The sequence below is a fragment of the Pararge aegeria genome, chromosome 17 (genome assembly GCF_905163445.1).
Source record: "Pararge aegeria chromosome 17, ilParAegt1.1, whole genome shotgun sequence".
NCBI classification, from domain to species: domain Eukaryota; kingdom Metazoa; phylum Arthropoda; class Insecta; order Lepidoptera; family Nymphalidae; genus Pararge; species Pararge aegeria.
In genome coordinates, this window is record NC_053196.1 from 4,076,507 (window position 1) to 4,104,318 (window position 27,812).

At 35.8% G+C, this 27,812-nt stretch overlaps 1 protein-coding gene across 1 annotated transcript in view; it reads left to right on the forward strand.

The window, feature by feature from the left end:
- The window catches only part of LOC120631232 (dorsal root ganglia homeobox protein-like), an 81,794-nt gene extending 54,586 nt beyond the window's left edge, over nt 1-27,208 (forward strand). Inside the window, exons 8-9 of the mRNA XM_039900714.1 lie at nt 24,731-24,870; nt 26,451-27,208. Coding sequence (XP_039756648.1) covers nt 24,731-24,870; nt 26,451-26,683 — 373 coding nt within the window. The 3' untranslated portion in view covers nt 26,684-27,208. The remainder of the gene's footprint in view (nt 1-24,730; nt 24,871-26,450) is intronic.
- Nucleotides 27,209-27,812: the final 604 nt, after the last annotated feature.

The following is a 27,812-nucleotide window of genomic DNA, read 5'->3' on the forward strand; positions in this document are numbered from 1 at the left end:
TATTAAACGAAAACAGAGCCAACGCGGTCCGCGCATAAGTTAACATAACATTCCACTCCTTGTTAAAACATAAATTAGAACGTTACACCGAGAGATGGTATTCAGCGTATTTCCTGATATTGTTTCTTTTCAAATATTATAAAAATCTCTCTCTCACGGACTAAAGTATATATATTGGTAAATGACAGTTTAAGTAGTAGTATTTACCTGGCTGCAATATATTTTAATATCGGTGATACCACATTAGTCAGTCTAATACCCCGAACAGACTACTATTTTTATTTAAGTTATGTATTTCATTACTATCGACTAGATAACTGAAATTACAGACCTAGATAATGATTAAAATGTTTTTAATCGCCTATTATTGTAATATTGCAAACTTACAATAATAAATGTTAACAGAAGGCAGTAGTCCTTGAAACGACGCGTATTGTGAGGAGGTTCCTCACTCTGGAACCCTGACCGCCGGTTGCTTGGGCATTCAAAAGCCCCGCAAGCGGAGGGTGCTTTTTTTTATTTTATTTTTAAGCATTGTTAAGAAATAAAAAAATATATATGAAAAATAATAAATGATAGAATAGAAAATAATGTTGCTATTATATTGTTATAGGTGATTTGAAACATTTTATTACAATAAACATTGGTATTGTATTGTTACAGGCGATAAAGCACTTTAATAATGGAATTCTAACAACTACACAAATATGGTATTAAAACTTGATTAATTTGCCAGATTTCCATTATTTTATCTGAACTAATATTTCAGTTTTCATATTATAGAGATAAAGATTATATCTTTATTATTGTAATTACTTGAAATCACATTTACATGTGCATGAGAGTGCGTAGAACGTGTTGTTGAATTATTGCTTGTATTTTATCCGGGACCATGACCCTTGCAAATTGCATAGTAATTATCTGACCGTAAATGTAAGCACAGATAATGTAATGGTTGCCATTGTGTATTTTTCCTTACAACTTTATATCCAAATGTATCTCCAAACTGATCTTACGACAAGTTGCTTAACGAAAGTATTTATCATTGTAAATGCTTTTATACGTACCCACTCGGTTTAGTAAACCCCTTTAAACCGAAATTACCGTGTAAGAAGTTCATGGATGAAAAGCATGCACTGGTCACTTGCTCTTAGATCTTGAGCTATGGACGTGGAAATGTATTCGCGAACCAATCTCTCGCTCCCAGAGGCGCTTGCGTAATTGCTTAAGAGAAAAATCCAAATGAGAAATGAAAAGGGATTCCCTTTTCAGAGGGAAAATTATATAATTGAATATCTTTTTCGTAAGCATTATGAGGTATAAAATATGATAATTGAGTTTTTGCTTACGGTGAGCGAGACTGGAGCGCGGCGGAAGCTTATCGCTTTAAAGCGGAATTCTTTTAGAGAATCCCACTTCTGATGAGATGCAGACTGGATATTTTACTATACTAAATTTTTTTTAACTAACTAGGCCTCGCGGTTTTACTAGCAGTAGATAAGACAAAGAAAAGTTGATTTGTTAGGTTATCAAAGAAAGAAGATATACGTCTATTCAACTACCTCTATGCCAAAAATCAAGTCAATTCGTTGCTTAGTTAGGGTGTAAAGTAAGAACAGTACAAACACATTTTCGCATTTTTTAATATATTTTGAGTATCTAGAAAACGGTTCGGACAAACCCAATCGGTGTAATTTTAGATTTCGATGAGGTTTTTCTTCTTATGTCAGTGACATAATCGGATTTGATTTCAGTGCAAGACGTTTTGTCTAATTTTTTTTTTTTTGTTTTTTGATGTTAATTCAAGGGGGAATGTAGTGACCATTTAGTCAAAAATAAGTTCAAGAATCAAATATATTTTTACGCTGTGAATGACTAAGGAAGTACATAGATGTTTAATAGTTTATTTCGGAATTATAGGAAGCGTCTTACTGGGATAAAAAGTCTATGTTACTCTCCGTCCTTTCCACTAATGCTATGTCAGAAGCTTAGGAGTGAAGGAAGGACAAAAAACAAACAAACACACTTTCGGATTTGTAATGTTAGTAAGTGTTGATGGAAAATGTAGACGACCGATTTGCGCTGTGGGCAGCGACCCTGCTTTCTGGGTCAAAGGCCGTGGGTTCGATTCCCACTACTGGAAAATGTTTGTGTGATGAACAAGAATGTTTTTCAGAGTGTGGGTGTTTATATGTACTTTATAAGTATTTATCTATATTATTCATAATAAAAACAATTTTTATCAGTCATCTTAGCAACCATAACACAATCTACGCTTACTTTGGGGCTAGATGGCGGTGTGTGTATTGTCGTAGTATATTAAATAAAAATTAACATGCTGATGGTACAGCTGATGTTAAGTGAAAAACCTTTAACTATAAACAGAGACAACACTTCGCAGAGCGTGTAAGAAACGCGTCCTACAAAGTGCCGCCTGTAATGTATGAAAAATAATATAAAATAATGAATAAATAATGAATAATATACTTCTATTGCAGACCACAATAAGTACATAAAAAAGAAAAGAATTACAAAACAACGTATACAATTTGGCGGCCTTATCGCTTCATAGCGATTTCTTCCAGGCAACCAATGGCAAAGATAAAAAAAATACAAAAATAGTTAAGTGGTGCATACATACATATAACCATAAAATAAATATTTCATTACTTATATAAATATATATAAAACAATATTTATCACTAAAGACAAATAAATAAGTAAGTTAACAATATAAATATAATATATTAACATGATATTTACTTAAAAATAATATAAAAAATTAAATATGAAACACAGTAACTAAAATAAATAATTATCCTCAAACATATATAATAAAAAATGAAAGCAGAGAAGAAGGTAGCAGTGAACTATCACGGGTCATCAGATGATTGAGACAAAAAGTGATCTTCCACAAGTTTTTTAAAGATTTGGATAGATTTTGGATTTGCTTCTCTTATAGCCAAAGGCAAGACATAAAAAATAATTATGAATAAAATATTAAAATCTTAGAAAGGTACATCGAAGGTTCTAGTTAAATGCTGGTTCTAAAACAGTTTTCTCTGCTCGGAAAAGAAAAACATTTTCGATTCGATCGGTATTATATATCGACGGCGTCTGGCCAGTCGTTAGCAATCAGAGTATTTGTGGGATAAACACGTTACTGTCGCGTCGAATCGTGATTCAGTTCCTTTTCTCCTTTGGCGTCGCCCCGAATGGGGATAATGTCGCACTTTGATATTCAATCGTGTCGCATTGACTCCTCGATTGAAATAAATTCGATTTACGTTTGTACGGATTTATTTGACCTGCCTCCTCAAATTTATTTCACCGACATAAATTTATACGACTGTTATCGACATCGGTATGCCTTGTTACTTTTCCCTGAGAACTCTGGTTCATGAGCGGAAATCTCATGTTACCGATATTTTATTTAATAAATAAATAAATACCTACATATCAAGGTATGTTAGTTAAAAGACGGGATCGTATGTGAGGTCATCTCTTCGGCAGTGCAAAGCTAATCTCCATTTAAAATAAGTGAATCTACATGTTTTTAGAAAGTAGACCTACTATAATTTGTATTCTTTTAAACATTAAAAGATTTGAACTAACATCTAAAAGAGTTGAAAAAATTTGAAATTTTAAACTTTATATCGAAACGACATTAGGTCATCTGTATAGGGACGAATAATAAAGCGAAAGAGACTTATTGGAACGTGTTAATCTCTGGAACTCCCAGTAGGGTTCGAAAGTCTCTTTTGCATTTGATGACCCCATCACACACACTTTCGGTTTAGTTATATTAGATTCCTGAGAATGGTTATGGCTGAGTAAGGCTATTCGAACCAACGCTAAGGCCCTGAAATATCTGGAAAAGAAATAACGCGGGTGGGCAATGCGACACGATGGGTCAGAGTTTACCTATTGTGAAAAATTGCTAAGGTTCAAAAAGTAACCTTTTATAGTGCCTATCTTAGTCCCAAACCTAATATGACTTGGGACTGCTAAGAGAGAGACTCCTAATGATTTTATCCGGTCGTTAGCAATCAAGGTATTGGCGGGATAAACGCGTTACTTACCGTCGCAAACGATCGTGCCTGGATTCCGTAAGTCTTAGACGTCGCGAGCCGAGAGTGGTCGAAACAACGACCACAATCCATTTAACGAAAACTTCAATCTTTTGCCCGCGCGTTCTTATGCATTTATTTACGAGGACCGACAATTTTCCCTGGCTTAAAATTAGCCTATATGTGTCAACAGAATGCGAGCTGTCCAAAAGATATGTATAAAACAGTATTTTATACTAAGAAATATATTTAATGTTAACATAATTTAAATATTATTCAGGTACTTTCGTAAGTTACCTGTTAGAGATCGCTTTGAAGCGACAAGGCCGTCTATTGTACCTCTTCTTTCTTTCTTTCAATTGTGTTTTTTTATTGCTTTGTCTACGCTGTACAATAAAGTGTATTTGATTTAATTATTGAAAGGTGATTTTCAATCATGATTATTGGGCATAAAATATTAATCCTTGCAAAAAAAAAAGTAATTTTATGTAGATAACCTTATTTTTACGCTTAGGAGGAGGGGAAAGGGGATAAGTAGTCATATCTTACATGGGTTTTAAGGAAAAACCCTATCAACACCTTAATACCGCGTTCCTAAGCAGAAACGATATACCTAACACTGTGGGTGGAGGGGCGTGTCTAACACCCCAATATACATGCAGCGTTTATAAATAATAGGCCGTAGCAGGTATCCGACGCGGGGCAATTTACCCCATGAATAATACATTAGAGTCCGCTCCGTAAACGCGTTACGATTTTTCATAAGGTCAAGATTACGCTTGCGACCTTTTTGTCTTGCTACTATTCAACTGTACAGCGCATCCATTCCAATCGGTTTATAATAATCTGATGATATTTAAGCAATATGTTGCGTCAAGGTTGAGAGAATATGGCTGCTAAATACTGTATTTAAGAAAATCTTTTTTTACGCATAATACATTAGATTTATAGTTTGCATGTTATATTATATATTGGCAGTTTTGTGACCTTGCTCAATAAAGAAGAAATTTGTGTTCTTTTGGGCTAACTTTATAAACATAGGGTTGTTAGAGACCCGAAAATGTTTGAAGATACTAAATAATAACAGTATAAAATATTTCATGTCAAATGTTTATTGTTTGATTGTGGTTTGAACATCTTGACTGCTATAACGCATCAATTACGCGATAAGCATTACCGAACCACTACAGCGCACGTATCTCCCGCCATAATGAGAAGAGGTTAACGCCGTAGACACCACGCTGTGCCGATTGGTGGACTCCAGAGACCTTTGAACACATTATGGAGAACTCCCAGGCAGGCAGGTTTCCTCACGATGTTTTCCTTCACCGTTGAAGCATGCGATATTTTAATTGCCAAAAACGCACATTACTTAGAAAAGTTAGAGGTTTCGAACGGGATTCGAACTGACCCCCTCGAAAGTGAAGTCGAAGTCCTACCCACAGGGCTACCACCGCTTCTCAATTTGCGTCAGTGAATTCTTTATGTATTCTATGAAACATTCTTTTGTATTTTTAAACAGAATGGTCTGTAGCAAGAATTTGTCTTGCGTAATGTCGCCAGTGTGAACTCGCGCGTAATGATTTTTCATAATAGCTTTTCGCTAGAAACGCCTCCGCCTTCGTTATTTATCTTGTGCAGTTTATTTTTACGTTCCCGCCAGTGGAGGGAAATTGTTTCGGAAAATAGCATTTGTACGCGTAAGCGTTTAAATTGTGAAATGTAGTTTGCGGAAAGAGTATGTACCTATTCTACTTGTTTGTGAAAGTATCGCCATGAATAAGTGCTGCGGATATTCTCGATTATTCAAGTTATTATACCTACCTACCTCCCTGGGCGGGCCTTGGCTTTGTCAAGCAAAATTCTTCTTCTGTGGCGGTCAGAAACAACAACAAAACCCTTATATCACTCTCTACTCTCTCTACTCCATCACTTTGGGGTCCTTCAGGTCATCAGCGACTACAACCCTTCAATTTGCCCTCCATCAACTTTCTGGAGCTCTCGTACCGTCCGTATGTATGCATTCTACACGTCTTGCACATCGCATTCTTAACAGTTTAATGGTTTTGAACACATCGGCTGTTTAAAATTATTGTAAAGTTCATGATTGTACCGAATTCGCCAAAATCTACTAAACAGCACCACACACTCGTCTCGACACTTTTCCTTAGAAAATACTCAGCGCCAAAAATCTAAATTCATTTATTTCAATTAGGCTTATTTTATATACGACAAGTCTATCTATTTGTAGTGACTCTACCATCGGTACGGAAGGCAGAATCTAGCGAGAAGAAGCCGGATGACCCAATTCCATAATCAACATTACATAAACATTTCACAATTATTTTATTAGATAGATTAAGATATAGAAGACAAGATATAGGAAACATAGAATTTTCGCGTCGTAAAACCTAGGACGGCGCCGAAATACGGCGCTATGTCACGTTTTTAATAAGAATCTTTTGATCTCAGCATAAGGGCCTTTTCACATGCACACATTTTCCCCTTTAAAACAACCGCGAAGGGAATTGAATAAAAAAATATCAGACAGTGGGAATGATCGTTTTTATTTGGACAAAAAAAAAGATAATTAACAAATTTAACAACTATCATTATTAATTATTATTATGTTAATGACCCACATATCACGTCTCCTATATGCAAACTGATTTAAATCCTATTTTCAAAGCAATGTAGGCTAGAATCGGTTGGCACGCGACTGATGAAGATTACTTAAATGGCATTTAATTTGACAGAACCCTTTATGAGTCGCGCTCTAATTAATACAATTTAGACACGTAATTTGGACACGTGTGGCACTGTGCTATATCAAAATGGCAATTAAGTAATGTAAACGTATCGTAAGTGTTTTAGTTGGAAACCTTAGCAGAGTTTTTAGTAGTAATAAAGCTATTTGCCACAGAGCTCGTCCGGGGAAGTTCTACTGCCATGCTTATTACTGCCACTATTTTGCCACTGGATTGCTGTGTTCCGATCTGAAGGGCGTGGATGACAGTGTAATTACAGGCAAATGAGGCTTATTACACCTACGCCAAGGTTAATGGACACAGGGCGGCCATTTGTAGGATGTGTTCCTAGCAATCCACACGTAGCTCAGCTCAGTTTTTGGTAAGCCATCTATTATAGATATAAAATTAAGAAATACTTCGACTCCTTGCTTTTTTGTCTGGTGGGAGGCTTTGGCCGTGGCTAGTTACCACCCTACCGACAAAGACGTGCCGCTAAGCGATTCAGTGTTCCTGTAGAAACCGATTAGGGGGTATGACAACAATTACTCCGTAACAGATTAGCCCGCTGCCATCTTAGACAGCATCATCCTACCACCAGGTGAGATTGCAGTCTAGGACTAACCTGTAGTAGAATATAGAAAAAAAAGGCTTGCCTGATGTCTTTTGTTCAAGCATAGCCACAACTACTGTTAAAGTCATGACTTGACCGGATTCGATTTGAGTATCATCGTCTGTAACAGTCTACTTTTGGACTAAACTCCTCCCCCAATAGGAGGTCATAATTACCACGCTGGGCAGAAGGGTTATTGATCACAGTAGATATATGTATATTCTATTATATATTCTTTATATTATATGTGTAAGTATATGAAGTAAGTACCCATATTTTATTTTATTTATCTATTTTTGTAATATATGTTTAACTGACCGCTGTTTAACGCGAATTTAATTTCGCCTTAATATATTTACATCTCAATATCTTCATAAAGTACAATAGGTAAAACTCATCTTACTCCGGATTAATGCCTCTCTATAGGTCACTTCAACAGTTTACGATTAGGTATAGACAACATGACGTGCGCTGTCAGTTGTGTTTTGTTAATAATAATAAAAATAATTGTTTATTGTTCAATAAAACATAGGTACAAGTTACATTACATCTGCACAATAGGTATAACTTATACTATTATTATAATTCACACGTATATACAGAAATCAACTGTACCTAAGCTAGGTATAAACCTGTGTTATAGGCGACAGTGCTCTCCTTATAAATATGGCTCGTTTAAAACGAAAAAACTAAAGATATGAATTCGCAGGTAACGCTGGTAATTGAACAGCTAGATAATTGTTTTGATTTTAAATTTACAAAAAAATTGAATTTTAATACTTATTATCCTATTCCGGACTAACAGGAATCAAACAAATCAAAAATAATGAAAATCGATCCATCCGTTCTCAAGTTATAAATGGTGTAACTAACACGACTTTGTTTTACAAATATAGATATTTAACTATTATTTTGTTTACACCCTATACCCTTCTTCTTAACTCAACTTTATGTACTTTGGTAGGTTGCCTGGTAGAGATAGCTTTAAAGCGATAAGGCCGCCTATTGTAACTTTTATTTCTTTATTTTAATAGTGTTTTTTTTATTGCTTTGTCTTTGGTGTACAATAAAGTGTATTTGATTTGATGTTAGTACCCGTAGCACGTTATATTCCCTAAGTCACCTCGTACGATACCATCGGAGGAGTACGTACCAACGAAGAGGAGGGGTGGGAACTGTATTCTGATCTGCCTTCAGCACACGGCACATTTTAGTTCGTAACGTTGTTGTTGGCAATTTTTTTTTACAGTTTTTAATGCAAACTATATATTTTATTAACAGCGCTTATATCTATCTACTTACACTTGGAAACAATGCATATTTTTTTGTCATCGCAAATTTTTAATAAATAACTCAGAAAATGTATTCAGAATTGTCGACACTATATTTTTTTAAATTTTACTGAATCGTGTAAAAACCATCGACTCAGATATATGATCGAGATTTACATACCTTTTTTTATCTGTGTAGAACTAAATCAATTTTATTAATAATTTTGGTTCTTATAACCTCATTTAGCACAGACTTTTTTTTTTACCTATTATTATTTGCTTAGATACTTGCGTTCGTTATGAAAAATCGCGACGGGAATTGTTAATTTTCGTTTGAATTTTTAGAAAAATAGAATCAATTAAATCACCGGCCATGAACGGTAATCTATAGGCCACTTGGAAACACAAAACATCATTCATTCATCGCGAACCCAGTGTGACACCTCAACCACTCGGCCCCTTTTGACAATTACACGAGTTGACGCTCACTCATTCATTCGTTCTTTTTTCCATCACACATAGGGTTGCTGGATGGAAGAAATGTAGGATTAATTTTTTATTTGTTTGGCACCTTATGGTGAAATTTCGTGTTAATGGTAAGCAATGCTAATGGGATGGTAAAATGCTGATGGGAAAAGCAATTTCTAGTAATTTCACTATTATTTTGGGTTAAGTAATAGAGAATACAAGATACAAAAGCCACGAGGAAAACTTCGAAATACGACTCCTTGTCCTATTGGCCTATTGACCTTGACCTATTGGCTTATAACCTTATTAGGTACATGTCTAAGAACTATTTTTGAAGTTTTATTAAGGTAAAAGTTTAAGTACCTACTAGGTGTACTATTTCAAAATTGTGTAGTTTGGGAATTGCTAGGAAATAGATAATAGATACTGATCATTAATACTATTAATACCTATACAATGAATATATATTATACATAAATATATACAATATTGTCAATCCCCAAACGAAACATACGGGAATAGGCATGACTAACGTTCCGAAGATTTAGACAAAAAATTATCTTTAACAACTTGTGAGTTTAACTTTACTTTCCTCCTTTTGTTCAACTAAAATCTTTCCCACCAATATCCCTAATAAACCAGAGACAGCTGAGTTTTTATGTGACAAGTGACATCCCTAGTCGGGTCCGTATCAAACACATTAATTTATGCCTTTTTTACGCAATAAACTTTAATTGGACTTTATTTATCACGTTTAATTTTTCTAATTTGATAAGTCGCGCGTGTTTTTATTAGAATTTATTGTGACGGGGAGGCCTAATTATTGTATCAATTTATATGCGTGACGCAAACAAATGTGTTTTATATTACAATTTGTGAGAAATTGTTGACGATATTACGGGTATGAAGGCGCCTTAATATAACTTAATCTTTTATATCATCATAGTTATCAACCTTTTTCCGGACCACTACATTACCACGGAATATCCCTTCAGAATGACTACAGCTTTAACCCCTTCTCATGGTGGGAGGAAACCCGTGCCCTGTAGTGGGCCCGTAATAGTCGATATGATGATGTATCGGCGACCTAATCATAAAATTTTTACTAAAGGCCACCGGTCTCCCAGAATGCAATATCAGTATAGGTATATATTTTTTTAACCTGATTTTTGAGTTAGTAAAGTTTAATTTATTATATTATTTTCAAATCATCAATATTAAATATTTCATATCTATTTATTTTTTCAAGCCACCATTCTCTTAAAGATTTAAGTTTAAAATAGGTTAACGCCAGGTGATCACAAAAATATTATTCTGAACTTAAAAAAATTACAAGTAACGTGCGCGCATAATAACTCAAGGGAGATGTTAAAATGTTGTAACACCACTTTAAGTACGCCTTTAAGGAGTAAATTTAATTTTAAGTGAAAGGTAGGCACGGGGAAGAAGGCCCTAATTGCCAATTTTCTCTTTACGCCATTTTTTTTCAGCTTTTAAGGAGTAAAATTCGTTAATGCATATTTAATCGGCGTAATCGCCTCTCCCTCACGAAATTACCGAGACGGCCCGCTTTTTATACTTTTATATTAATGGAACACTAATATTTACAAAGTGATTATGAGATTTTTATATTTTAATGACGTTGAATTTTGTTTCTTCTATTTTTTTATGGGCAATTTATTAAATGCCTTAACTCTATTTTTTCGAAGAGATAAGACTTCTATTCCCTAATTAATATTCTTCGGCGGACGTGGAAGTTATTTTTTTTATACCACTACACTACTAAAGTCCAAAACTTGACGGCAATCTCTTCTGGTGGTAAACATAATAATCAAATAGTTCAAACAAACTAAAAAAACACGCTTGGTATAAAAAACTAAACTAATTTCTTTCTTTTAGTTTATTCATAATAGCGATTTTTTTTTAGTTTTTCTTCATCTATTATTTTTATTAGAGCAAAATTAATCGGTAACCCATCCACCATTAAAGAGATAAATTTTTTTTTTTTTTATTCTGTGTGCCTGTCTCTCGAAATGCAAGTTCTAATTATTATTTAAAACAGGCCATTAAAAAGTAATAGCTAACGCCCTCTACCATCTAGTAGCTTAATTTTTTCTGTGTAATTTGTTAGGTACGCGAACGCCATAGGTTTTTTACATTTGGGTTTAGATGGCGCTGTAGTAATTAGTAAAAAATCTTATTTTTTATAGTGAAAATTGGAATAATCTTTTCAGATTAGTGTATTGTCATCGGTCCTCGATATGTCTACAAAGTTTGAAAGAAATCTGACCGTTTAAAGTGGGTCAAAATCGCGCCCAAAGAAGTCGGTTACAAACAAACATACAAGTGAAGCTAATATAAAGCGTGTAAAAAAGGAATTCATAAATAGCAAATTTTTTTTCTGTATGTTATGTAACAGTAGCAATAATTATTTTCTAGTCATCATTAACCAATTACCAGCCCAATACAGAGCACTTCTCACTTTAACTACTTATTCAAAGTTATGTTCTATTTAATTAAGCGTACCCACTTATTCAGCCCACTCCAGAGCACGGGTCTTCTCTCAGAATGAGAACAGTTAATGGCAGCACGTGTCGAGTGTGGATCTTCACACAACTTTAGCACACCGACTGTCACTTTAACTATTCACAGTTATGTTCGATTTAAGCGATTGTATAACACTTTTAAACGGAAGATTGCCCAACTAGTTCACATTCGGTGATCTTAACCATGAGCTGGTTCGCGCAGCACGACATATATATTGTGTGTCGTAAAATATAAGTTGTTTTGCGTAGTCGGTCCATGGCAATCGCTAAAGTGTCAATAATTGTTGTTCTACCCCCATTTATTTAAAAAAGGAACCAAAAAAATAGGGTACATTTAACCTCCCGCTCCGGCAGCGTATGTAATCCACTCCGCATTACTCCAACTATCTCTCTAGGGCGCACAATCATTTTCTTTGAGCCCGTAATCCCACCTCATGTATAATGCGTGCATATAAATTTCAATTTTAAACCGACGCGGCTCGAGTTACAGCCATTTGTGGAATTACGCGCTGGCCGTGGGGTTAGGAAACGACCGAAGCCGACACGAAAATTGGAGAAACATTCTTCGCTTTTATATTTCTCTGTTAAGTGATACTCACTGCACATCATGGTGACGGAAGAACTGACAGCAGCGCATTCAGTGCCACTTCTGTCGGCCTATTGGAACAGTGGGCAGCGACCCTGCTTTCTGAGTCCAAGGCTGTGGATTCGATTCCCACAACTGCAAAACCTTGGTGTGATGAACATGATTGTTTTTTCAGTGTCTGGGTGTTTATCTGTATATTATAAGTATTAATGAATGAATATACTTTTATTGCACACCACAAAAAGTACATAAAAAAGCAAAGTAGAACAAAACAACGTATATAATTTGGCTTATTTATTTATATTATTCATAAAAATATTCATCAGTCGCCTTGGTACCCATAACACAAGCTACGCTTACTTTGGGGCTAGATGGCGATGTATATATTATCGTAGTATATTTATGTCGTAATGTTATTAATTTTTTTATTACCTGGCCACTATCAACATTTAGAGAAATTTCTTAATGTTCTTGTTGAAAACAAACGTAATTTGATTTTGATTAATACACATAAAAGGGAATCTTGTGAGATTTAACATAATAAAAAAGCTCTATAATAAGAAATCAATAAGTCAGCCAGTCGGGATCGGGGGTAATCCGTCAGCGAATAATAACATTTGCGTCGATCCGCGCCCGCTAATGCAGTCCCCGCGGACTTTAAACTGCTTATGGTTTTAAACAAACATCCCGTTGCCTAGTTTATGTTACGGTCACAGTTAAAATAATTGTCAGACTTAGCACTGCCCGGGTATATACTGCTTTATCCAGAGCCTCCAAGCGAATGTGAGCGGTGGGAATTTGTAATTTCAGATTTTTGTCTGGTTTGGTATGTTTGCTTCAGCTGTAACCAAAACGGTTTTTTGGACGAAAACGTTCTTGTTCGGTGCCGCGTACAATATTGAAAAAAAAAATGGCTCAAGTTTAATAGGGTTATGTCCGCGGTTAAATAGAAACGTACAGGTTTCGGATTTAGTTTTCATGCGTCGTATAAACCGATTAGAGCAATGGGTTTTCTTTAAGACCATACACCTTCCAGGTTCACCTACCATTCGAGTAGTTCTGAAATGAAGGTAGGCGAATCGAGTCCCCTAATCGATATAAGTATATAATATGGCAGTTAAGAACTATGTGAGATCTCAGTTCTTAAAATGCCCGGGCGGTTATAACTTATCAAACCTTCAAACTTTGCCTGTAACATTTATAAGCTACCATAAGAGGTAAAAGCTTGGTGGGCATTGTTTTTTTCCTTAGATTATCTATCCCCGCAACCGAAAGCATTATTGTTCTTTGGTCATTTATAGGTAGTTATGTGTTAAAATAAGGAAAAATATGCATGTCTAAGACGTACAAGGCTTTTATGTATATATATTTATTTTATATATTCTACTCCTTTCTTCATGTCTCTGTAGGTATTTTTTGTATGGATAAAATACCATGTTGTGACAATTTATAGAGTTATAATATTAATATAGAATGAATTTGGTTGTTTTATAATTATATTCAGTTTACTAAAAAAATAAAGACTATAAGATATATGACTATAAGAAGATATGACTTAAACCTGGAAGACTACTTGAAACAGGTAATTATTGACATACAGTGGACCCCCGGTCGTCCAACAAACGATTTGCAGTGTCTATCTAATTTGTCGGATTATAGAGTACTACCTATGACCTAGCTACCGGATATGGTCAGGATTTTTTTACGAACGTGTCACTTGTAACCTGTTCAATCATACATAATCTACATTAACGAATATTGCCAAAAAATATTCAATAATAATACTTAGACATGTTGGATTACCGGGGGTCCACTGTACTTATAAATTTAAATGCATTAAATAAAATAAGTAACTGGCAGGTTTTGAATCAGCATCTCTCTGACCATCGCTGGCTTAATGCTTTGCTAATGAAACCACAGTTTTCGTACCACCGATGTTGAAATTTTCATATGCCTCTTAATTACTCTAATACCATGTCTCAATTACCAAATCAGTTTGAAACTAAGTTTAAAACGGCTCAAAAACTAAAATTGACTTTTCTGTACCAAACTGTCAAATGATAAAGATCAATGACAATATTCTGTATCTGAGCATTTTAATATACTTGTATCTACTTATATATATTTTAACATTTCCGCTGCTGGTTAAACTGGATGATAGAGAATCAGTTTTATTTAAATAAAACCGACTAGTATATCAGTGACGTTATCAGACCAGAGAAGCGCTGGAAACTCCCGAGAAAAGACCTTTTGTATCACTCTCGCCACAAGGGGGCGGAGTGTTGGTCGGACTTCTACCGACTAAAACCCCACAGTGGTCCCAACTAAGCCCGAAACTGAACCAAATAAACCACCTGTAGTTGGTTATTACATGTTAGTGAAAGTAGCTGAGGCTTTACGTGTTCTCCGAAACACGCCAATTAGGTCAGGCGGAACTGTAAATTATTCACAAGGAAAAACAAACCTAACCACTGGCCCATTGAGGCAATTATCTTAATTTCATCGCTAAATTCTCAAGTAAAAGCTCGCTCAGCATAATGTACTTATGAGTTACCCAGTTTATTACGGGATGTTATTACCACTTAGGCAACGCAAACACTACGTGTCAGGCCGCGACACGCCGCGCCGCGCCGCTGAATTACTGTCAATTTATCGTATTGCATAATTAATTTTCATTTTGTGAGCGCGCGCGACGTTATCGCACAACTATATTTTGATCATTTATTCATGGAAACGTTTCAGGCATTTCATGACGGGGGTTCAGGGGCTGCAATTGGATAATGCGTGCCGTGCCGCGTTAAGGCCTCGGCTTGAACCGTTATTTATTTAGGTTAAACCGGTTTCCGGATATATCAAACCGTTCTTTTACCAGTTTCTTCCGCGTGTACACGGAGTCAAAGGAATTCAGAAAGGCTGCCCGACGGAGTACCTCGCACTCTGTCGGGTAGCTTAGTGCGAAATCGAACACAACAGGTCAATCAACCTAGTTAACACTTACATACGAAATTTAGGTTAACGAGACCAGAACGTTACGAGGCGAGCAACGGGTGGACGATGCAACGTCATAGAGTGAATACTGCTATACTTCTTTATTTAAATAAGCTTTAGGCAGACTAGCATTTAATACATAAAACATATATCATACTTTTTGATTCATTCATACTTAAAACTTACCCATTACCAGCTGGTAATGAAAAAGAGTTTAACGAGCGTCTGAAAAAAAGTGTATGGCAACTGATCACCTCTGTGTAACTTAATGTAATCCCACAGGAGGTCGAGTTCCACACATGTAATGGCTACTGCGGAACGCAGTCTCATAAATATAAAAAGAAACCAAAAATTGAAAGCGTCCGAAAATTTTACAAACTGTCAATAGAAAAACGACAGGCAATAACTATATTATGAAGAATACCAGCGTTGGGTGTTTGTATTAACATTCAGCTAAATCAGAACCTTTATTTTGGCACGAGAGATAATGAACTTATAACTATTATAAAACAGAATAGAAATACTGTTAAGGCTGTATAGTTTATACTTCATAAGGAATCGACCTGTAAAAATATTAAATTATAAGAAGCCTATTTATTTTTCCATACAAAATAATTCATAACATTCTCAGTGTTTACTTATGACATTGAAGATAAAAGACCGATAAGTATTTACGCTACGGATTTTTTTTTAAACATTTTTGTACCTACCTATTTATCTCTTTCATCTTTAAGATAGTAAGTAAGTACATTTCAACAAATGAAAAATGTTTTTTTTTGTGGAGTCTGAAGTCAGTAATAACGAATTTTATGAGCACGTAAAAATCTCACATCCCTTTGGTATATAGAGTGCAAAATGATTTTAATCGCGCAAGCACCTAAGTCAGCGATAAGACAGGTACCTCCCTCTAGGAGGCGAGTACGGGAGGTGTAGTGTAGGTAAATGAGCGCGTTCAATTATTCATGCAATTAACTGATTATAGCGACACTAGGGGCGCCGTGCCACACTATACACACTAGTATATGTGCTTTGAGTGTTTGTATACTGGCGACTTAGAGCTACCACACACTCAGCGCTGGGAGTAATGTTTTGCGCGAGTTGGTAACTAGCAGCATATGTGTTGCGGTACTGACGGACTAGTTGGCGAAGCGGTAAACTTTGTGGTTTTATTTTATTTCTTTATTTATTTATTTAAAAAAAGAACACCAACAGCTTGTTCACAATACATACATATTAAAGGAAAATGACAAATATTTTGTTTCTAATCAGTGTGTCTAGCCACTTAAAGGTGTGCACAGCATTTACTACAAAATGACAGTTATTAATACTACAAACTATAATAAAAATACGAAAAGTTAAACAACATTAAAATTACAACAAGAAAAACTAAAAATTATAATCCTTTGTATACTGGTGACTTAGAGCTACCACACACTCAGCGCAGGGAGTAATGTTTTGCGCGAGTTGGTAACTAGCAGCATATGTGTTGCGGTACTGACGGGCTGGTTGGCGCAGCGGTAAACTTAGTGGTTTTATTTTATTTACTTTATTTATTTATTTAAAAAAAGAACACGAACAGCTTGTTCACAATACATACATATTAAAGGAAAATGACAAATATTTTGTTTCTAATCAGTATGACTAGCCATTTAAAGGTGTGCACAACATTAACTACAAAATGACCGTAATTGCTAAGACTAGCCGGAACAGATTTATTATAGGAACATGTTATATTTACTTTAATAAGTATCAAAATAAAGAATTTTTTTAAGTATGGAAAGTTTGTAACGGCTATCAAAAAAGGCACTGAATTTTTTTTTTCTTTTTAAAATTAACTTTTTAAAAATGGGTATGGTATGGGTGGGGCTGTTCTGCCGATTTCCTAACTTCATGCTGATGCTGCGAATTTATTACTGAAAAACTCAATATCTAAGAATTCTTAAAGATACAGAAATCCAGAACCACGTGACCTGTAGCTAAATATAGTAACAAAATAGTTGGTCTAGTGGCAGTTAAAATTTTTTTTTACTACCTAGTTAGCTTATTTAACTAAGTATCTTCAAATCAGTCTTTAAGTTATAATAATTACAAACTAAAATTATTTTTTTCAATAAATATAAGCCGTCTAACTGTTCACTTATGGGCATTGCCCCTTTGAGTTGCTAGACTTAGCCGTTGGGCTAAATAAGTGCCAGCTCTTGTGTCACCAGTTTAAATTAATAATAACACTGTAAATAATCAAGAATTAAATACGAAAGGGCTCCCAAACACCTAATGAATAAATTCTAATACTCCCGCATAAAACCTCGACATTTGATTGCGAGCATCAACGAGGAAATTCAATTCGTACCAATTTACTATTTAATCAAAGACATTCCCAAACAGTGGCACTCAATTTCTACTTACTCTGTAATCAAAATTAGTAACGGTATTAAGGGTACCATCTATTCCCTTTGTTCCACAGTACCACGCCTTGTGTTCAATTCGCTAGTTGAATATTCATATTAGCGTCCTCAAGGAGGTTTGGACGACCGGGTGGCTCCCCCCACCTAACCAATTAATAGAGGTACGCTTCGTTAGGCGACAAACTTCAGGATTGACCCCTGTGACGGAATCTTAGTAGGCTTTTCGTGTTTATGTAAAATTCAAGTTATACCTGTAACAGTCTTCTCTATGTTGGTAATAATTTATGATATTGTATATCTCTCATATATATATGAGAGATGTGAGATGCATTGTGAGATGGTGGTAACAAAAAAAAAACCACCCGGCTAAGTTTGTTGTGGGTTTAGACCAGGACGCGTTTGGAATCCTCGTAGATTTAGTTTTAAGTTTACGAATGTGGTTATCGCTATCACCTCACTACCGTGTAATTCTTACGTACGCATCAAAAGAGCCACCTATGGGCCTACTTGAATAAAGATATTTTCGACTTTGACTTTATATAAATGAAAACCGAAATAATACTTTACAGGCTTCGGGGGTAACAATATTCGTTATGTTCGTAGTTATTTATAATATTGTTGTATATATATATATATATATATATATACAACGTGTAAATGAAAACCGAAATCATACTTATCAGGCTTTAGAGGCTTATCTGTGAAACCGAAACGCTAATAGCTTGAGAGTAAACCACTGCCTAAGTTTTTACTGAAAGAAATCAGAAGCAGCCCTAACATCACGTTCGAAATTAAAATCATATGAGTCTTGTAACTTTATACGCGTCGCGTAGCGTAGGTACTATGCATGTGTCGGTCTTTTACATTCGATAGGGTGGTCATAAGTAAACAATGAGAATGTTTTCAATTTGTATGTAAAAATAAATATGTTTCTTTTGATTTAATATTTTTACAGGGTGATTTTTGTGAAGTATACTTTAACATACATTATTTCATTATTGGGTTACACTTTGTATATGTGTATTATGACCAGCAACCTTTTTTCTATATTCGTTTTTATACGTTATTAGTAACCTAAGAGATCGCTATGTAGCGATTAAGCCGCCAAATTTGTATAATTTATATTGCTATTGCTTTTATGTTTTATGTGATTTTTGTGGTGTACAATAAAAGTATATTTATTAATACTTAATTATATTCATATATATATTAAGTTTTATAGCTTTATGGTTTTGAATTCATACAAAAATAAAAAGTAGGAAACAGCAATTTATTTTATTCTTTTAAACATCATGTAACGGATTAATGTAAATATAAATCATTGTAGGCGTTCAAACAGACATTTTCTTCTACATTTGAATAGAATACAAGGTAGTGGTACAAATAAGTGATCATTATTATCATCATCATCATCATCATCATCATCGTCATCATCAGCCCATTACCGGTCCTCTACCAGCCACTAGTCTCCTCTCCGAATGAGAAGGCCATAGTCCACGCTGGTCCAGAACAGGTTCAAGACTTCGCACCCCTTGAGAACAATATGGAGAACTCACAGGCAAAATTTTTCCACGATATTTTCCTTCATTGTTAAAGAAAGTTATATTTACTTCTTTAAACGCAGATAACTCGGAAAGTAAGATGTGCGTGCCGGGCGCGAACTTTTTCCCCCCGAAAAGGAACGGAGGCTAGAATCTACGTCGAAAAAGGCCTGCGAAAAATTTAATGAATGAATTAATATACTTTTATTGCACACCACAAAAAGTACATAGAACAAAAAGAAAAGTATAACAAAACAACGTATACAATTTGGCGGCCATATAGCGATTATCGCTATGTAGCGATTTCTTCCAGCAACCAAAACAAAAAAAGAGTTACAGAAAAAAGTTAGGGGGTGCATATATATGCCCATAAAATACATATTTCTATACTTTAGCATCTAAGTTTAAAGAACCTCCAACTTTGTTGACGTTGTATTCGATAGAAAAGCTTGGGTGTGAATTGGTCACTAAATGGTTCTAATTGAGAATATGAGATGGTGACAACAAGAAGCATACCTGGCTAAATTTGTAGTAGGATGTGTCTTAGACCGATAATCGTTTGAAACCCCAGTAAGTAAATTGGTATATATGTACCTACGCATCAAAAGTGCCTTTTATAGACCTATTGGAAAAAAGCAATACTTGACTTGTAGGGACTAAGCTCATCCCCCTAACACCACAGCTAGAAAAAGATACAAAATCAGGGCCCGTTATTGCGATCCGTACGTGTTATTGATCAACTCTCGCAGAGTAAGTAAACGTATTTGTAAAAGTGCTAGGACGGAATGCGGTGGCCGCGCCGGCACTGGCACCCGTAGCACCTATCAATTATTACCATCTGTAATGAACGCAAATCCTTTGATTCCATTGAACGAGTGCCCGGGGGAATTCCGGGTACAAGACACAGGCGGTAGCGAGCCATTACTCGAACATAATTCATATTTGCATTGTTATTTTTAAAACTTTTATACTTATTTTTTAATTTAAATACTTACAATTAAGTTGAATACTCATTTAAGTTTTTATTTTTTTATAATGTGACCGGAGATAACAACGATAATGCTGTATACACCTATATTTGATTATTGCACTAGACACAATTTGTAATTCTAACACATAATTCAATTTCTTTATGAATGTAGTTACAATTAATTGCTGTTGTGTTTTATGAATAAATAAATAAACATTTACTTTTAGTCTTGTGCAAGGGGCGAAACCAAATAGTTTTTGTTTTTAAATTAGATGTTACATAGATAACGAATAATTATAATATGTGTATAATCGGTATTTGTCTTTGAAAATGTCATTTGTTATCTCACTGGATTGTTTCTACCTTCCGCAAAAACAATGGCGTCTACATTCTGCTATCAACAAACAACCTGTGTAACATTGAAAATACAAGAAAAATATCATAGTGAGCGTCATCTATACCTACATAACGTGATGCGGCTGTCTGTCCCATTGTCCTTAGCGAGAAAACGTCTCAAGTTCTCAAACAGACATTTTATTTACGTAGTTGTTACCGACAAGAAGGTTTTTTTATATTATGAATAAATTGTGGACAAGTGTCAAAACATAGTTTAAAGCGCAGCATAGAAAGCCATTAAAACTTTTTTCCTCGTTACCTATGTTCGGCTTAACCACTGCTCCATAATATTAAGCACACATAGCAATTTTGAAGCAAGTGATATCATAATTGGTTAAAACGCACATAACTAAGGTAAGTTATGTGCTGGAATGCGAACTCGGCAACCCGAAAGTGAAGCCAAAGTCTTAACCACTCAGCTATCACCACTCAAATACAATACATTCATCAAAAACGCCTGTCGACCCGCTACCGCTTATGCCTCGGTCGCATCGTCGCGGTACATCAAGTATGCACTAAGAGAATAGCGGAGCGGTGCGACACCTCCCGTTCATTTCATTGTCTCAATCTGTTCGTGAAGTGTTCCAGGCTCTGTCCTCTGCATTTACTCCTACGAAATTTTGCACTTACCGTCATGAAATTCACTTTATAAATGTGAAAGTGTTTATGTGTTTGTTGCCCTGTCATTGCGAAGCATCTTACTGAAGTTACGCACACGTAATTACTAAGTCATGTCGACCAATGGATATCCACTGCCGGACATAGGTCTTTTGTCAACATCATCATATCAACGATATGACGATGTTGCATTACTACAGAGCAAGGATCCTCTTCCACAATAAGAAGGGGTTCAAGCAGTGGCGTGCCCTTTATCCGCAAAAGCACTGCATACCCTAAAATTGATATATAACTGGTATAGGAGGAGAATTTTGGCAGTTTTATGCAATTTCCCTGTTGCATAATGCATGCATACCCTGGTAAGAAACCTAGTGCACACCACTGGGTTAAAGCCATAGTCCACCACGCTTGCCCAGTGCGGATTGGTAAACATACATTTGAAAGCCGATTGACGCAGTGGGCAGCGACCCCGCTTTCTGTTTCCAAGGCCGTGGGTTCGATTCCTACAACTGGAAAATGTTTGTGTGATGATCATGAATGTTTGTGAGTGTATTTATTTGTATATTGTAAGTATTTCTGTATATCATTCATAAAAATATTCATGAGTCGTCTTAGTACCCAGAACACAAGTTACGCTTACTTTGGGGCTAGATGGCGATGTGTGTATTGTCGTAGTATATTTATTAAAAAAAAACAACGTAGATTTAATAACTAAGTTTTAACTTTTATAACTAACCAATGGACATCCACTGCTGGACATAGACCTCAAAATCATCATCATATCAACCGATTCATGTCTACTGCTGGATATACTCGTAGGTCTTTTGTAGGGAGTTTTAAAAATACGGTCCTATGTCGCTTGGGTCCAGCGACGTGTTTACTTGTAAATTTCTTTATGTCTGTCATTTTTTTTCTCACGAGAACTAAAAATAGTAAAGCGGCGCTAGCGAAGTGGTTAAAACCTCGGCCTCCTTTTCGCGAAGACCAGGTTTGATACCCAGCAATCAACTCTCGTTTTTCGGAGCTATATGCGTTATAATTGACCGTGCAACTTCGTTGCACCAAATCGGCTATCACCGGAAAACAATAAAATGACATTTTCTAAAAATAAATCCTAGCTAGATCGATTTATAGCCCCCGAAACCCCCTGTATACTAAACTTCATGAAAATCGTTGGAGCCGATTCCGAGATTCCATTCGTATATATATATATATATACAAGAATTGCTCGTTTCAATGTATAACATATCACTTGTGTTTACGGATCGTGAGGTAACCTGCATGCATGTGAACTCCGCATAACTTAAGGCATGTGAAATATACCGAGATGGACTAGACCAGCGTGGTGGACTACGACCTAGAACCTTCTCATTCATTGAGGAGACCCATGCCATGATATTTGATTCACAGCGAATGTTCATGACATTAATATATTAAAACGGATGCATCAGCGATATACCGTCGTTAGTTTTGTTGACGGATGGAGTTTGTTGTTGAAACAGACGAAGTAAAGATATCCCCGTGTCGTTATCAGTAGGTAACATGAATTCTAACATGTTTTGACAATAATATCAAGTCAGTTAATACAATCAAGCTAAGTGAATTTGATACAAAACAGAAAACGAAATAAGAAAAGGCGTCTCGGCGGTCTCTTGCGGCCGGTTGGCTGCTCGCAAAGTGGATTTGCGCAGATCAAAGGAGTGCGATGCCTTCGCCAGCGCCAGTCACGTCAATAACATTTTCATTTCGCAAATTGTAGTGACTTAATGAATAGAGTATTTTGCATATCTTATATTTTGTAACACTAGATATTTTGTATGCGGCTTCGCCTGCGTATATGTACTATTCGCCATAAAACACCATACTTTCGTTTACAGTTAGCATTACTTCAACAGATAGCATTACGGGACGACGGTCCCGGATTCAACCGGAAGGGGAAATTTGGGAATTTATATTTGCTGAATTTTCTCTGGTCTGGTCTGGTGGGAGGCTTCTGTCGTGGATAGTTACCACCCTACCGACAGACGTGCCGCTAAGCGATTTAGCGTTCGCACCGCACCAGAACGCTTAATCGCCGAATATCGAGGGGTATGCGTTTAATATAACCGCCATACCCCTAAAAGGTTAGCCCGTTACCATCTTAGACTGCATCATCACTTACCAGAAGGTGAGATTGCAGTCAAGGGTTAACTTGTAGTGGAATAAAGAAAAACATCAAGCATAACTTATTTTAGCAAAGCAAATATTATTTGTTATAATGAACTTAACAATAATTATTTTTCATTACAATTCATTGTAAAGTCAACATCTCCTGACGATGCTCCAGTTTTGGAGCAATACGTGCGTAGAGTACATTGCCGAAGATCTGTTTGGTGTGGCGTAAGGATTGAAGAAATTATAAATTACACCATAAAGATTCTCCGCAGTATAGCAAAATAAGCTTAATTTTCATACTATACTAGCGTACCCAGCTTTCTTCGCCGGGCTAGATTTTGCTTTATTTTATTTAAACAATAAACTTACATCATTAAATTTTTAATTTAAGTCTCATAATATATTAAATCATTTATTTCTCTCCGTATTCATTCTCTTCTATTCTCTTCTCGAGCGGGTGAAGATCATTATCTACACCCATGTACACCCAACAATAGAATATCATCATAGTAAATAAAAGCTGTATTTGACAGTTTGACAGTTCAAAAATAGGTGTGCTCCGATCGTCACCAAACTTTACAGGATTACTCGCCAGGTCAATCCGGAGATTCCCTGAAAGTTTCACTGAAATCGGTCGGTTTCGTAGCCTATACGGAACATACCCACACACTTTCTCTTTTATATATATAGATATCATGGATTTCCGCAAAGTAACTCCTGCTTCTATCCAATAAATGAAACAAATTATTTTTATAACTTTTAATTTAAATGTTAAAGACAGAAAAGTTACACATTCGTACCTATGATTTTAATTACAAACATCAATTTCCCCGAAAGTCAATACACTCTTAGTGTAGGGTATAAATAATCGGGCAAGTGATATAAAAAAGGAGAATATCTCCAGTCTGCCTACTTAGTGCATACCCTGTATGTACGCCACGGGAAAATGAAGCAGAAATCCTAAGCAAATTTAAAATCCATTTATTTCAAGTAGTCCTAGTTTATATGCTTTTGAAACGTCAAGTCAGTCTGTTTCTAGTGACTCTACCACCGGTTCGGAAGGTAGATTCTACCGAAAAGAACCAGCAAGAAACTCAGCAGATTGCTCTTTTTCAACATCATTTTATACTTAAACAATCTTTACAATTGGTATAACTTGCGAGACATGAGAGCGGAGTGGCCTGCCAAGTAGCCTTGTCATTAAGGAATTCATCAATCGTGTTGTAACCACGATTGAATAGATGTATTTTAATATATTGTTTTAACTTAGGTAAAGGTATATCTGATATTAGCTTATGAGTATAAATATAGTTTATATACACAGACATATTCAGCTATAATTTAGTCTTTGTTACAGTACCGGTGCCTTTCGTTCTTCGCCAGCGAGCAGTTCTGACCCGACGCCCGCTCCTCCGCCACCACTGTTCCTACCACCACACCTCTCACACTTGTCGCAACATCTCAGCCATCTGTCGCAGCCGTTTTTCCCATTGAAAGGTAAGGTCTTAAGCCACATAATACTCAACCTACGCCTTACCTGATGGTAAGTGATGATTCTGTTCATAGCCGGCTAATCTATTAGAGGTATTGCTAAATCGCTTGGTGGAACGTCTTTGTCAGCAGTGTGGTAACAAACCATGGTCAAAGCTTGTAAATTAAAAAAAAAAAACAAATTGTCTCTGTCAGGATCGAACCCATCAACTCCACTCCTCCACTCATAAGACCATAGAGGCAAGTCTACTGATTATAATTGCACAAAAAAAAAAAACATTACTCTATTAATGTATTAAAAAGAATGAATATTTCATTTTTAACATATAATTAACTTTTATTACAACCATAGTAACATGCAAGTTTCTTATGATCTCAGGGATAAAGTAGGGATGTACAACACTACTCTAAGCGGGCTGGCAGTTTTAGATTTTCCTTAACAGGCAATTAAATTTTGGCAACCTTTAAAGCGCGTTGAATTCTACAAGTTAGTTATTATTCAGCAACAAAATACGTATGCAATGACTTCGCAGTACATAAAACACATCACATATAGCCATCACGCCGCTTGACGTACCAAATAATGCAATGTAATATGAGTAATTATCCTAAAATAGACGTTATGAAAGGATTACAAGATAACAGCGGAACAATCCGCATTAGCATCATACAAAGAAGCCAGAATTGGCACAAACATACTAACTTACATATTAAAATATCATGATGTGAATGATATCGTGTGAACAGAATACAATAACAATTTTCACTTTTGCGGTCACAGAATTAAGAACGTGCAGAAAACTCATACAGCCATTGTGTCCAAAAACAGAAAGACGCCCCAAATACGTCTCACTTCATATCCGCGGAACGTTGCTAGTTCACAAACTTTTCCCATTTCGTCATTTCATATTAATACGTTAAGAACATTAGAGGTAAATTAATTACTGTCAACTGTTAAATGAATGAAATGACTCACCGCCTGTTCGATGCCCACTAGTATGCATCGAAACCGGTCCGCGGGGGAAGGCCCGCGAGCTACGCTTACGTGGCCGGCACTACAATTCACGCATCGGCGGTCTCAGTGCATTTACTAAACTTTGTAACAAAATAAATATCCTAGTTAACCAGCAATCAGTTTAATTTCAATACATGATCTTTAATACAGTCCACAATCTATATATATACACAACACCGCCTGTTCGAGAGACTGCTAAAGTGGAGTGGTTGTTGATGCTTCAGTATTACGGATTCTGTATGTTCTTAATTCTGTTTGTTGTTATTGTAAATCAAATATATTTTTACTTCCGTACCTAATTTATTTTCATCGGCCAATCTAATGAGGCCATACTCGGTGGATCCCAGTTTACTACTTACTAGCGTATATAAGGAGAACTACTAAACACCTTCCATTTTCAAGCTTCACGGTACCATCATAGTGTAATTAAGAAATACAGTGGGCCCTTAATGCCTTTGATTACGTGGTGAATGCCGACAGCGTCATAACAGTGTACCTATAATATAGGCTATTTAAGTCGGGCAACAGCTATAGTTATTGAAAAAGGTTTTAATTATAATAATCTTTTCAGGTTGGGGAGCTCCATGCCCTTGCTGTCCCAAAGAGGAAGCACGCTCATCCAGCGTAGCAGAGTTACGTCGCAAGGCGCACGAACACTCGGCGGCATTGCTACAATCCTTGGCAAACTTCCAGTCAAGAGCGTTTGCATTGCCGCTGCCTTTGCCCCCGTTGCCGCTGCCGTTGCTCCACGAGCCACCGACCTCGGCAGCACCGCCGACCGACCCATCCAAACATTTAGAATAATATTATTGGATGTTTCACCATTACTGCTGATTTAGATTAATATTACTGGATCCTTCACCGTTACTCTTGATAGGTTTCGATGTTTTTGCTGCACGTATACCGCTGCAAAGTGATGTAAAGTTATTAACTTCCCAAGACATAGAATTTAAACTTTTAAATTGTAGCTTCATAGCCAATAGTTCCTATTTCACCGGATACTATGTGGCAAACCTTTTTATGTTTCCTACTTGTAATTTTATTGCGTGATATCAGTCAACAGTCGACAGTGATGCACAAAGCGTAAACTATAGCCACATATAAACAATTGTTAAGTACCTACCCGACTAGGTTTGTTAAACCTTGACACTGTTGACATTGGTTTTCTCCAAGCTATGGAGGAGGATGTAAAAAGCTGTATGGCTATCTTGCAAATGTCAAGCTCAGTGGAATTCGTTGAAAAGATTCCTGGAGATATCGTTTACGCTGCCACTCTCCTTGTCCCCAACATTTAATGTAACTGTTACTGTTACTGGATGTATCACTATTACTGCGGTCAGTATTTAGATTTTATAATTCAAATAAAGTTTCAGTATTATTATTACCTATTTAGAAAACCGTGAATTCTATGTGCCAATATAAAATCTATATATGGAATTATGTGCAAATAATTCGTGCCATAATAAATAAAAATGTTAGAGTTAAAATAAACAAGCGCCTTCAGTACCTAGACTTATATATTATAATAACCTATATACTTATTTATTATAAATACCTAGTTTAGATATTTTAATCAATTGCTTTAATGAATGAATCCAACACAATATAATTCGAAATTACAAAAACATAATTAAAAGTGTATATTATTATGTACTTTCTGTGGAATTTGCTTCTATTTTATTAACGAAGGTATTATTATTTATTTTCTTCCCATGTGTTTAGCCAAATTGACCGGAAAACGGAATCGGCGGAAAGAGAGTGAGATTTTCGAAACCCTCTTTGCGCGTATTGTGTTTGCATATGTAAAAATAGATAGAGAGTCTAGCCACTAGGTATTCATGAACACAATGTTAATGTTATTTAATCGTAAACTTTGAAATATAATCTTATAATACACAACCTATAACTATTTAGTATAGTAACTTTCTTGTAA